Source organism: Porites lutea, chromosome 12, assembly GCF_958299795.1.
Source record: "Porites lutea chromosome 12, jaPorLute2.1, whole genome shotgun sequence".
NCBI classification, from domain to species: domain Eukaryota; kingdom Metazoa; phylum Cnidaria; class Anthozoa; order Scleractinia; family Poritidae; genus Porites; species Porites lutea.
The window spans coordinates 1,497,324-1,510,029 of NC_133212.1; the positions used below are offsets into that span (position 1 = coordinate 1,497,324).

General features: G+C 40.0%; 1 protein-coding gene across 1 annotated transcript; it reads right to left on the minus strand.

Annotated features, from left to right (window-relative positions):
• Nucleotides 1-190: 190 nt before the first annotated feature.
• On the minus strand, nucleotides 191-12,080 carry LOC140922118 (fibroblast growth factor receptor 1-like). Its single transcript, XM_073372140.1, has 6 exons — nucleotides 11,785-12,080; nucleotides 11,030-11,331; nucleotides 5,816-6,009; nucleotides 3,636-3,879; nucleotides 2,578-2,699; nucleotides 191-1,696 (listed from the first exon to the last, which is right to left on the minus strand). The coding sequence occupies exons 1-6, from the start codon at nucleotides 11,873-11,875 to the stop codon at nucleotides 1,441-1,443; spliced, it is 1,209 nt and encodes a 402-aa protein (XP_073228241.1). The 5' UTR covers nucleotides 11,876-12,080; the 3' UTR covers nucleotides 191-1,440.
• Between the last annotated feature and the right edge of the window lie 626 nt (nucleotides 12,081-12,706).

Below are 12,706 nucleotides of genomic sequence, written 5' to 3' on the forward strand. Positions count from 1 at the left end.
TAACCATACCTTCCCGTTTCAACTTGTCTACTGGCTAGGGATAATAAAGTATTTGGACGTGACAGGTGCGATTAACAACCGTTCCTGACCATACATTGCAGTTTTAACATGTCCATAGGCTAGGGATAAGAAAATATTGAGATGTGTCAAGTACGATTAATACTAGTTCCTGGCCATACCTACCCATTTCAACATGTCTACCGGCTAGGGATAACGAAGTATTTAGATGTGCCAGGTACGATTAATAAGCGTTCCTTATCATACATTCTAACTCTATATATCCAAAGAAATAAAGTATTGAGATTTGCAAAGTACTATTAAGAAGCGCTTCTGGTCATATGTACTAATTTCAATACGTCTACACGCTAGGAATAAGAAACTATTGAGATGTGCCAAGTACGATTAATAAGCGTCCTTTAACATACCTACCAATTTTAACATGTCTGCTGGCTAGGGATAAAAAAAAGTATTGAGATGTGCCAAGTACGATTAATAATCGTCCCTGGCCACATTTACCAGTTTCAACCTGTCTGCAGGCTATAAATAAGAAAGTATAGAGATGTGGCAAGTATGATTAATAATCGTTTGTGACAATGTCTACCTAGTCTTACGCCCCCTGAAGGCTAAGGAAAGAAAGTACTGTATTGATATGTGCCAAGTACGATTAATTCTGATCACATTTACCAGTTTTAACCTGTCTGCAGGCTATTGATAAGAAAGTATAGAGATGTGCCACTGAGTACGATAAATAATCGTCCTTGACCACATTTACTAATTTCAGCCTGACTGGAAGCTATAGATAAGAAAGATGTGCCAAGGACGATTGATAATCGTTTTTAAAGGATTCTTTCCTCCGTGTAGAGTGTATTTCTTTCACACACAAATTAATTTAAGTTGTCATTCATATGGCTATTTTTCCTGAACAAGTTATTGCTGAAGAGGTTTCATTTAAAAATTACACCATAAATGGCTTCATGCATATGACGTAGTACTGATGAAGAGGGTTAATTTGGATAGTCACACATGTGGGTTTTCGTCAAAAGATTCCAAATTTAAAACCGCGCGAAACATAAACTATACATGTGAACGTACTAATAGAAAGGTTCGATTTTGATGGTCACATTGTCTAATTTTGTCCAGAGACCAATCGTTAGAACTACATGCGAAATAGCTAGCTTCATGTGAACACGCTACTGAAGAGGTTTTAATTTAAATGGTCAAACTATTGGATTTCATCGACGGACTAGTCACTGAAGTAAGATTTCGAACGAAATCAGTAAAACATAAACAAATACAGTCATGTAAACGTGCTACAGATAAGGTTTCATTTGAATAGCCGATCACATCACAGCATTTTACAAAAGAGATAAACTAGGGACTATTTTTAAAATGTCTCTATTATCGAATCTGGAAGTAAAAAGATTAATTTTAGTCTAAGTCTCAGATGATTGTAGCTTCCTGCTTTGAATTTCCGGCCTTTTCTGTAGAGTGAGCAATAGGCGTCAGTTCCAAGGCCACAGCCTGCTCATTACCATGGAATTCTTCTAGTTCTATGTCGCCCTCTCTCCCCGACGAGCCACCGTGAATCTCTGGTTTCGGCATCTGTGGTCTCTCCTCTGATTCCTGATCGAATTGATCTTCCATGTCACCTGGTAATGGAGGCAAGGGATTGTTTGCAGTATTTTCACTTGATCGCCTATAAGAAGAAAACAACGCTGTCAACCATAGTAGATTCCTATAGAATTGACCATATATTTTAGATCATGCGCACGATTATAGAAGGCAACGTAAATCACACTAAAACATTTTACGACGAGCCGATAATTCCTGTGAGACAAGATCGCAATGCTCTATTTTATTATCATTATTTCAAATCTTGATGCCAACCGCAATGGACTCGAAACATGATTTCTACGTAGCGAACGGAGTTAGATTTTCTCACTCTGAGATTTATACGCTTTTACGCCTTAAATGTCAAAAATAAAAGGCGTTCACGTTGATTAAGCGTCTTCCCCTTAAATATTCGCCTGCCAAACTGAAAAATAAGAGTCTCCTTGAATAACAATCACCTCCATCACACTGTCTTAAATATATTAAGTGATGTTATAAGGGAAACTCCTCTCTTCTCTCATTCTCATAAGGAAACAGTTTCTTATAAGCCCACTCATTCGGCTCAATTTTAAATTTCCCGTGCACAGCAAGACCATTATCTGTATCCACGAGTTAAGCAATGTTATTTCTTACGTAACAATATAACTGAGTCCCTTTCGTTCTTTACCATGACCATGCACGTGTCTCATTAACGATATACTGTCTCCTCAATACTCCTTTGAAGAACCTATTTCTTCCCCGAATAAGCGCTCCCTCAGTGGCCAAGCTAGTACATAAGCAGAACTGGCCCTACCTATCAGCTATTGAATTAACATAACATAACGTATTTATTGTCGAACTAATATTGGCAAGTTCTTTAGCCTGGGACTTGTTGGCTCCTTTGTGGGTACGGAATACCGGGTACCAACTCGCTTGTGGCTGAACTTTTCAAGAATAAAAGCCAAATGCTTAATCGAGAGTACTAACCTGTCATAAACATCTGCTCTCGTCACAGGAACGGTGGGGTCTGAATCATGTGGATCAAGGTAGTAATCTTGTCTGCCAATGTTGTTGTCTTCTGTTAAGTGAAGGTACTCAGTCGAGACACTCTGTTGTGAAAAATAAGCCCAATATCGAAGTTTAGAATAAACATACCAGCTAGGAGCCCATAACCCGGAGCGAGCAACTTCCATACTAGGCCTATGTCACGGCGTTTTTACGGATCAGTTTATTTTTAGACACATTTTAAGGGGCACTTCTTCCCGCGAAAATAAAATTTCCACCATATCCATGAGCGCATTCGAAGTATAAGATTTCAAAACGGAAACCTAAACGTTGTTAAAAGGCAGAAAATGCCATTTTTAAGGTCTGTAGGTTGTGCTGACTAGGTTGTGAAATTTAAAAGATATTCAAAATTCGCGCCAAAACCGTTCTAAAAATAAACTGGTTCGTGAAAACGTCGTGACACAAGCGCATGGAAGTTGCTCACTCCGGCTTATGGGCTCCTGACCAGCAAAAGATGCGCATCCCTCATAATCTTTCTTTCAACTGGCAGTCGAAATTCTCTGATCTTATAGAATCGTAAATTTTTATAATCTGTATAGCTTTAGCATCTACATTGGGTCAGTCTAAGAAAAAAACAGCATGCGGTTAGTGTTATATCATTCCATGGCCGATCTACGGGAGGAGCCAAGGGGCCCCGGGGGCCCGGGGCTCCACCTTCTTTATAGGCCAAACTGCAGTCTACGGGACTAAATGAGCGGATCCCCCACTTAGTTAGAGATTTGAATCCACCACTGTCATTGCAAATATGGTAATTTTTAAAGATCACACAGTATAAGTCATCTCTTCATATTCTTCCTGCAAAGCTTAATTTCCGCTCGCCCCATCAGAACAAAGGATATATACACTGAAGAGAGTATCCCCTATTGATAAACTTCATTTTTTCCTTTAAAGGACCTAGGGTACAATACGTTCTGACAAGAGAGAGGATAAGTTCTCTTAGTTCCTCCTTTGCCTCAAAAACAGTAGAAAAAAGGCCTCACCTGGGAAGCGCGTTGCTCAAGTATTGTACCAATCGACTGGCTGATTTGATCAAATTTAGGTCGCTTGTCGGGTCCTTCCTGCCAGCAATCTTGCATAATTTTGTAGATCTCCGAAGGGCAGTCTCGGGGATTTTCCATACGGTTTCCATCATTAAGAAAGTCTAGGAGCTCTTGTACGGGTAAAGTGGGATACGGTGTGCCGCCCAGTGTAAAGATCTCCCACAAGCAAATACCAAACGACCATCTGCATTATTAAATGTCAAGGTTCAAAACATACACACTCGAAGGGTCATCACAGCTTGGGTCATTCCAAACCAAAAGGGTGTCAATAAAGCTCTGTAAGCTGTTTAAGCTAAACTATGGACTCGAGGAAACAGATGGTAAGCTGCTATTAACTCCACTACAAGGGAATTATTGGAATCAAAACTTACATGGCTTGCATATGAAGCGCTACATTCAAGAATCGTTATCAGTAGTATTCTTTTTCTTTCGAGTACTGTTTATAAAAAATGAAAAACGTCATCTGCTGTGTTTACATACCCTAATATAAACACGAGATTCGGGTGTTGGGAGAATTTAAGAGAATTCGTACAAATTGCAAACCACAGAAAAACAGTTTTCTGCTAAGGTGCTTTTATAGCGGCAACTTTCACGAGAAAAAGTTCCTACCTAGCTCTTTGTTTATGGCGCTGATGAAAAGAGCAGTTCTTACTAGTTGCGAAGTGTTGTATCTACACGAAGTTTTGTTTGTTTTGCATTTATAATAAAGTTCTGTTATAACTTGCGCTCTGATTTGCTGCGAAAGCGTGCTTTATGAGATTACAAAACATGTGCTGACAACACTCTTTTGCTTCAAAGGTCAAATGAACCAAAATTTCGACCTTTTTTATTTTAGTTCAATTCTAGTGAAATGTGTTTAATATGAACCAAATAAACATACTATGAAGTTTCAGCTCAATTGAAGCAAGTATCCCCGAGATATTCGCAATTTAAAATTCCTATTTTTTTGGCCCTTATCTTCGTAGAGCGGTCGGAAAAATTGTCGGAAAAAACAGTTTGTGACGTCAATGTTGGTCAGGTGAAAACACAGTTTTTCGAGTCGACTTGGCGCAGAAGTGGTTTGTGCGGCCATAAACCTAGAAAAAACAGGCAATTTGTCTTCAAATTTGCAAGCTGTGGTTATTACCTTCTTATTATTTAATTTTCTCGAAGAATACATCATAGTAAAACGGACTTTAATTCCTTGAGCTGGCGCAGGCGATAAGGGATGCGCAGAAGCTTGCGCAGAACATTTTTCCGCCCTGAAAGACCAACATTGACGTCACGTAGTCTCCAGTCTATCACGCGGCCATTTCAGAAACGTTTTCGTGAAGTCTTCGGAAATCAGTCCGATTTTGATCTTTTATCTTTCTATAAAGGGTTGGGAAGAAAAATCTTTACCCAAATCTCACTTAGGATAGTTCTTTTTAGTGTTTGGTGAAGGTAAAGCGACAAAAGAAAATATGTCAATTTTTTTGGTTCATTTGACCTTTAAAAAAATAATAAAGATTGTTTTGAAAATTAAAAAGGATTGTGTGGGGAATTTAACGGATTCTTTATGTTCATAAAACAAATAAAGAAGTCTTGACTGAGCTCTATACTGTTGTACTACTCAAGAAGTAGAGAGAAACACTCGACTACATCTCGTTTTCCCCCCTACACTTCTTTCGTGTTCTAGCCGCTGCCAGTCGTGCGTGCTTTACAACGTACAGAACAGAGCACAGTCAAGGCTTCTTTATTTGTTAAAAAAGGTGATATTTTAAAGGACGGATTGTTCTCCCTTAAAATGTCGTCTTGAGCGTAAAATCTTTGATATAGCATGTTTTTAAAGATTTTTCAAGTTCCATGCCTCTAAGTTATGTGTTAATAAAGTAAACTTGTCGAGTTTTTCAAACCATGGTTGCATGGTTGCGTTTAACTGTGTTACTCGCCTGCACACATACTTCTCAGCCAATCGGAGAGCGCCTACTAAACTATGTTGTGGCAAGTTTAACTTAATTGCAGTAATCAAAAGGCCAGCTTCTTTTTAATTTGAACGCCTAGTTACGCACTAATTATATAGTTGTCATCCTTGAGCACGATCGCCGCATATTTTCATATTCTCCCTTCATTCATTTTTTTTAAATGTCATTTGTACTTACACATCACTTTTCTCTGAGTACTGCCTCGAAACCAATGATTCTATCGCCATCCACTTCATTGGCAAAACACCACTGCTTGTCTTCACATATAAGTCACTCTTGTAAATATTTCGAGCTAGACCAAAGTCAGCGATCTTCATGACGTAGTCTTCTCCAACAAGAACGTTTCTGGCCGCCAAGTCTCGGTGAACACACTATATAAAACAGATATGTTTTGAAAAAAGAAATGCAAAATCAAGAAATCAGAAACAAGAAGGAGATAATAATAATATTAATAATAAGTGCGCTAATTTTAGAAAGTCGATAATGGGGTGAGCTTGAGCTTGTAAATTAGGGCCTGTTTACATGGAGGTGGGGTACCCCAGATAGGTGAGGTAACCCGCTTAGGTGGGGTAGCCCGCCTGTCCATATAATCTCTCATTTTAATGTGATCACGTTTACATATTAGGTGAGGTAACCCGCCACATGTTACCTCACCTACCTGGGGTCCCCCATCTTCATGTAAACAGGCCCTTAGTGTTTTATGATCTTAGTTTTAATATTTTTATTTCATCAAAATTTTAGTTTATGATAAGGGAATGTAAATTGGTCATATGTTAATAAAGATTTTTGCTATTTTAAAAAGTAATTATAATAATAATAATAATAATAATAATAATAATAATAATAATGATAATAATAATCACAGTAAAAACAGGAAAAACAATTTTTATACCAACAGAGAAGTGCACACGCTACCGAAAGTAAAAGTAAATAAAGACTTGCTTGCTTGCTTATTTCGAGCGAACTCGAACTCCATTAACTAGCTTCATCCATTCCTTCCGGTTTTCCATGATGTTCTTCAGTTCAGCTATGCTCAAACCAGTATCATTTTGCAGCTGGTCTACGTATGTTAATGCTGGTCTTCCTCTCTTTCTTGCGCCGTGCTTTGGTTCCCAGAGTAGTAAATCACTTATCACCTCATCCTTTTTTCTCCAACAGTGTCCTATAAACCGCAGCCTCCTGATCATCAGTGTATCTGTAATCTTAGGAAGATTGCCGTACAGTTCTTTGTTGGTTTTATGCTCCTTCCAGGAAACTCCAAGAACTGCTCTGAGCATTCTTGTGTACGTACCATCCAGTCTATTCATCATCTTTCCAGTCATCGTCCAGCATTCAGCACCATAAAGCAGTACACTTTCAACTGTGGCCCGAAAGAAACCTATTTTGAGATGATTTTTTAGGTTTGATTTCCACACTTTCATCATTTTGTTGAGTGCACTCCAAGCGTGTCCAATTCTTATATTCATGTCCTTTTCACCGGATTGTATCCACGAACCAAGGTATTTGAAGTTATCTACTTGCTTCAATTTGTTCCCTGCCAGTGTGACAAGATCACCTACAGGTTGATTGTACAGCATGTATTCCGTTTTCTTGTAGTTAACATGCAGACCCACTGTTTTCGCAGCAACCTCCAGTCTTAATAAGAGAAGTTGTGCCTCTTCAAGATAGTCAGAAATTAGGGCAAGATCATCCGCGAAATCAGTGTCGGTGATGTATGTTGCTACATGACGGGAGCTCTGCCGTGGTGTAAGAGTGAACCCAGTGTGTGTTTCTCTAGTAGCTTCTCTAAGGGCATAATCCAAGGCTATGATAAATAGGAAAGGTGCGAGTGTGTCTCCTTGCAGAACTCCCGCAAGAATTTCAAAGAATTCCGTATCACCATCAGGAGTTATCACCTGTGCTTCGGTGTCCTTGTAGAGTATGCTGATGGCATCCACTATCTTTGTTGGAATTCCATATGCCTTCAAGATCTCCATCAATTTCCCACGATGTATCGAATCAAAGGCTTTACTGAAGTCTACGAAAGTCAATATTGCAGGAAGCTGTTTTTCTTTTATTCCCTCTATGAGCCTACGCAGAGTTAAAATTTGCGGTAGTGTAGATCTACCCGTACGAAATCCATTTTGGTTCACCCTGAGCAGAGGATCCAGATGAGGTCTTATTCGATCTAATAGAATCTTGTTATAGATTTTCGCAGCTGTGACAGTTAGGGATATACCACGATAGTTTCCTGTGTCACCCAAGTCACCTTTCTTTGGTAGGGGTATTATTCCACTTTTAACCCATATATTCGGTCGATCACCATTGAATGTTTTGTTGCAGATGTCAAGCAATTGTTGATTTAAGGCACCAGTTTTCCAGACTTCAATTGGTATGTTGTCGAGACCATGTGCTTTGTTATTTTTGAAACCTTTGATACTTTTAACCAGTTCTTCCATGGTTATGTTATCCGTGTTGATGGGAAGAGGTTCATGTATTATGGAAGCAGTTGGTTTTATTGTGACACTGGGTGGTTGACCTAGCAGGTTTGAGAAGTGTAACTTCCATTTACTGACACGGTCTTCAGGACTTTTGGCTTTTATTCGACCCCTGTTTGTGCCCTTTCTTCTTGTGAACTCGTTTACCGTTTCCCATGCAAGACCGGATTTTTGGTGTTGTATAGCGTCAGTAATTGCATGAATCTTTTCATTCACATACTTCTCTTGTTCTCGATCGTAAGATTCCTGTAGCTCTTGCTTGGCCTCCTCCAGTTTTACAGCACTGCTTCTGGTATTTCTTCTCAAGGATACCTCATAAGCATTCTTCACCATTTCCCTTTTTTCTATGATGTTTTCATTTTCCCACGGAACGTGTTGCTTTATCTTGGCCTTCACAGGTACACTGATTTCTGCAGCTTTTTCATGGGCTGTCATGATATTCTCATACATCTGGTTTGCATCCTCATTACCATGTAAGTCCTGTAGAGTTTGGTATCGGTTGCAGACTTCAACAGTATACATGTCTTTGATGATGTTATCATTGAGAAGCTTGTTCCAATCGTATCTGATCTTTTTCTTACCAGATGGTTTACTTTGCCGCAGGCTTAGTCTTATTTTAGCTGTGACAATACGGTGATCAGATCCCACAGAACAGAAGGTGTTATAAGCTTCACAGTTTAAAGCACTATTTTTCCATTTGTTGTTTATTAGGATATAATCTATTTGACATTTGGCTCCAGATGGTGAAGTATGAGTCCAAAGCTTACCTTCGCGCTTTTTAAAACTGGTGTTCAGCGGTTTGAGATTGCATTCTAACATGTAGTTTAGGAGCAATTGCCCATTCTCGTTGGTGTGTTTGTTGTAGACTGACCCCTTAGCATCACTTGCACCAATCTTTCCATTCATATCTCCGCCAATTAGTAAGACATTGTGTTTAGGAACAGCCTTAGTCAATTCTGATAATTCTGCATAGAATTCCTCTCTGTCATCAACGTTAGATACATTGGTGGGGCTGTAGCAGGATATGACAGTAACAGCAGGATTTCCATTGAAAGTGGCAATGAGAATCCTTGGATTGATGGTTTCTACCGAGTTCAGTGCTTTGTGTGCTTTCGGACTGAGAAGTAAGCCAACACCTCGTATTGTTGAGTTATTTGTAGCTTTTTCAGCGGAAGATGTAATCATAACCCAACCTTTCTTCATGTCATGGTACTTCAACTCGATGCCATCATGGTAGATCCGATGTTCTTGGATGCATATGACATCAATGTTCTGTTCCTGAGCTAGTGCAGTTAGTTCACCTGTCCTTCCGATGGAGCTCAGAGTGCGACAGTTGAAAGTGGAAACAAGAGTAGTCTTTTTACACTTAAAAAGCCGGCAATCCTTCAAAATGTTTTGGCCAGTAGCATTCTTTTCGATCCCAGCCTGGCATCCCACTGGGGGACGCGCTCCTTGGTGACCCACGCGACGAGCGATGTGGTATGAAGAAGTTGTAGAATTGCTAGTCATGTTGTTTTTCAATTGCTTTCACACTTCCACGAGGAAGTACGATTCAGTACTAGTGGTCGCAACTCCTACTAGTAACCGCAGTTTTCTACTAATGAGAAATGGTTGATCCATGCCGTAGTGTTCAACAGTGTCATACATCATCCGCCATCGATCAAAACACAGATAGCCACAATATCTGTCTGCCGGTATTTGCCTATCAGTGCCACAGAAGAGCTGCTGCCCACTCCTGGATTTTTTGTCATCGAGGTTTACTCCTCTAATTGATTAAGATTTCGTCTGGTTCCTACCCTTCAACCTGTCTGGCATGGTTAAACCTGCCAGGAGACTTGCTCCCGCCAGCTTAGCTCTCCGGGTCATAGGAACACACAAGCTAATCCACCACGTCAAGGTACTTAATCAGTGGACCAGTAATAAATAAAGACTAAACATTGTTAAACAATGCTCTTCACTTACTCTCGAACGCTGAATTGTCAGTGAGAAACCAACGCTACAGACACTTACGTCTTCGCTTCTTTCGCTCCCGGTTCATGACTGATTTAATGTCACAGCTGTTGCGCACGCTTCTGAGTTCCCATAACCTTTCCTCCTACATGTTGCTTTTTCTAATCCTTTACGCGAGCTTTGTGCTACTGAGGTCTCCTCTCTCTGAGTTACTTTTTACCAGTTATTACTCATAATAAACTCTTACAGTGCGAATACTCGAAGCTGGGCTTTTGGAAATAGATTATCCAAATACAAATCATAATAATCATGGCGGTTTTTGAAAACAAAAGATTCTCATTGAATTTGCGGGCTAAATCCTGAGAGGTCAGGTAAGTCCAAACGGTTTTTAAGTTATCAACAGTTTCATAGTTGCACATTGGATTTTTTTGGTCCGTTTACATTAACAGAGAATCTCTTGTTTTCAAAAAAAAAAAAAAAAACCGTAAGTTCAAACGATTTGATTGGATTTTAATCTTTCAAGCGCCCCGGTTCAAGTAGTCATACTCTGTTAAACGCGAAAAACCAACAAATAGTCGCAGATTTAGCTAGATTTAGAGTCGAATGAACGATTTAAATCATGATAAAACTCCTTGAAGCCAAACGGTGAAAACAAGCGAGTGCTGGAGAATAGACCTTTTTAGCTTGTATGTTTTGTCTTCCCTTTTCAGACCACTTGATGGTACCCCAGAGAACCGTTCCTGTCAAAAGTTGTCCTTTGCTCGTGCATCCACGAGCATATGTATGTATATTTCATGTATAGACAAAACGCAAAATGCCTTGACAACATCACGTGGTGTGAAATGGGAAAATAAAACATAAGCCAAAAAGGTCTATTACAACAAGAGCCACTACAGCTCTTGTTAGAACTGAATTTTCTTCAGAAATGTGGGAATCCTTGAACGGGACAACATTACTACATTACCTTTTTAGACGCCAGGTATTCCATTCCACGGGATATTTGGTAAGAGTAGTTTACAAGATTTGATATATTCAATCCTATCTCTGGGTCACTCGCAGTCGTAGTCCAGGTTGTTTCATAAACATCTCGCTTGCCTTGTAAGAACTTTTGTAAACTCCCATGTGGTGCATATTCCAGAATGACAAGGATACGATCTCGCTTGATACAAGCACCAAGGAGGTTAACGATGTTTTTGTGTTCTCCAACGTAAATTAGAATTTTGAGCTCTGATGCCAGGTCTCTTCCTTCCTCTTTAGTAGCTCCCCCTGAAGTGCCAAAATATCGTACTCGGTCATTTTTAAAAAAGTGCAGTTTCCTCAGGGGTTTAGTGGAGTCCATGTGACCATGTCACAAGCAACGTTCAGTTTAACTGGGCACAAACCTCAGCAATAGGAATGAGCACGAACGGTACTCGTGCATGAGAGAGGCCCTATGCGAATTGCCTACCTCACCCATGCTGAATCCAGGGGCATGGCTGGAGTTTTTTCCACTGGTAGGCACAGATTCCCAAATCAACCCTACCCCGTCTCCCAAATCATTACCGCGCAGGTAACCTGGTAACTCGTCCCCTCCCCTGCATATTATCAGCTGCTACAGTAACTATAAACCAAATTCCTTTTTTGTCCCCCTCCACCAACCCCCGACAAGTACCAGCCATCCTTGCTCCATGGTAAATGGTACACAAGTTGAAATAGAGATCTCTTTACTTGAGACATTACCTTTAACAGTCTTTACAGCTACGATGGTCTTCGTGTACGCACTACCTCTGGGATCGTGGTACGCATGGCCGGCCCTGTGTTGACGAAACATTTTAGGTCGCCGCTGACTTTTCTTTTGACTTTTGTCTCTGGGACTAAAGTTGTTTATTCCTATAGCCTCTGCTTTAATGACTTCTCCGAAGGCCCCTGATCCTAGCAACTCCCCAAGAATGAGCTTGTCCTCAGGAAACTCGAAGTCAGGGTCATAAGGCAGATCATTACATTGTTCAAGCAGTGTAATATTAGGGTCAATCTAAAACAATCAAGAAATATTTTTTTACTTAACGTATACAATAGGGACCTATTTAGTCTAAGCAATGGTAAGCTAGTTCATTCCCTCCAACTGGACTCTGTTTGGTTCATGAGTATTACCTGAATTTAGAAGGCCATTTCAGGGCAATGGATCACTTTTTGAATCGAGTCAAGAATAAACAAAAGCCAGTTTAGGTTTGAAAAGTAGACTTAAATTTATGGCCACTCGGCAAAGAAACTCGGCACCTCGTTCACGGTAAGTCGAAAAAAAAAAAAGTCGTGACAATTTTTGCGGAACAGACTGGTCCGTAGCCTGCAATGAAATGAACAAAATGTCAGCCATCTTTACTATCCGTGAGTATACATCTATTTTAAAACGAGGAGCAATCTATGGTTGCAATTTTGCAAATTATGTCTGTCAACTGGCCTCGAACAAGCAACTCAGATGCTGATAAATGTATAACCATTCTCAAAAGTGTCCAACACCACGAGAGTTTACACGAATGTAAAGTGGCCATAAGTAAATCAACCCTGCACTTTCGAAAGGTTACTAAAGATTTTAAGCAAAAGAGAGTCGACGATGGTAACGAGAAGGTAAAACAGTAGCGGGTCATCCTCGGAGACCCAGGGG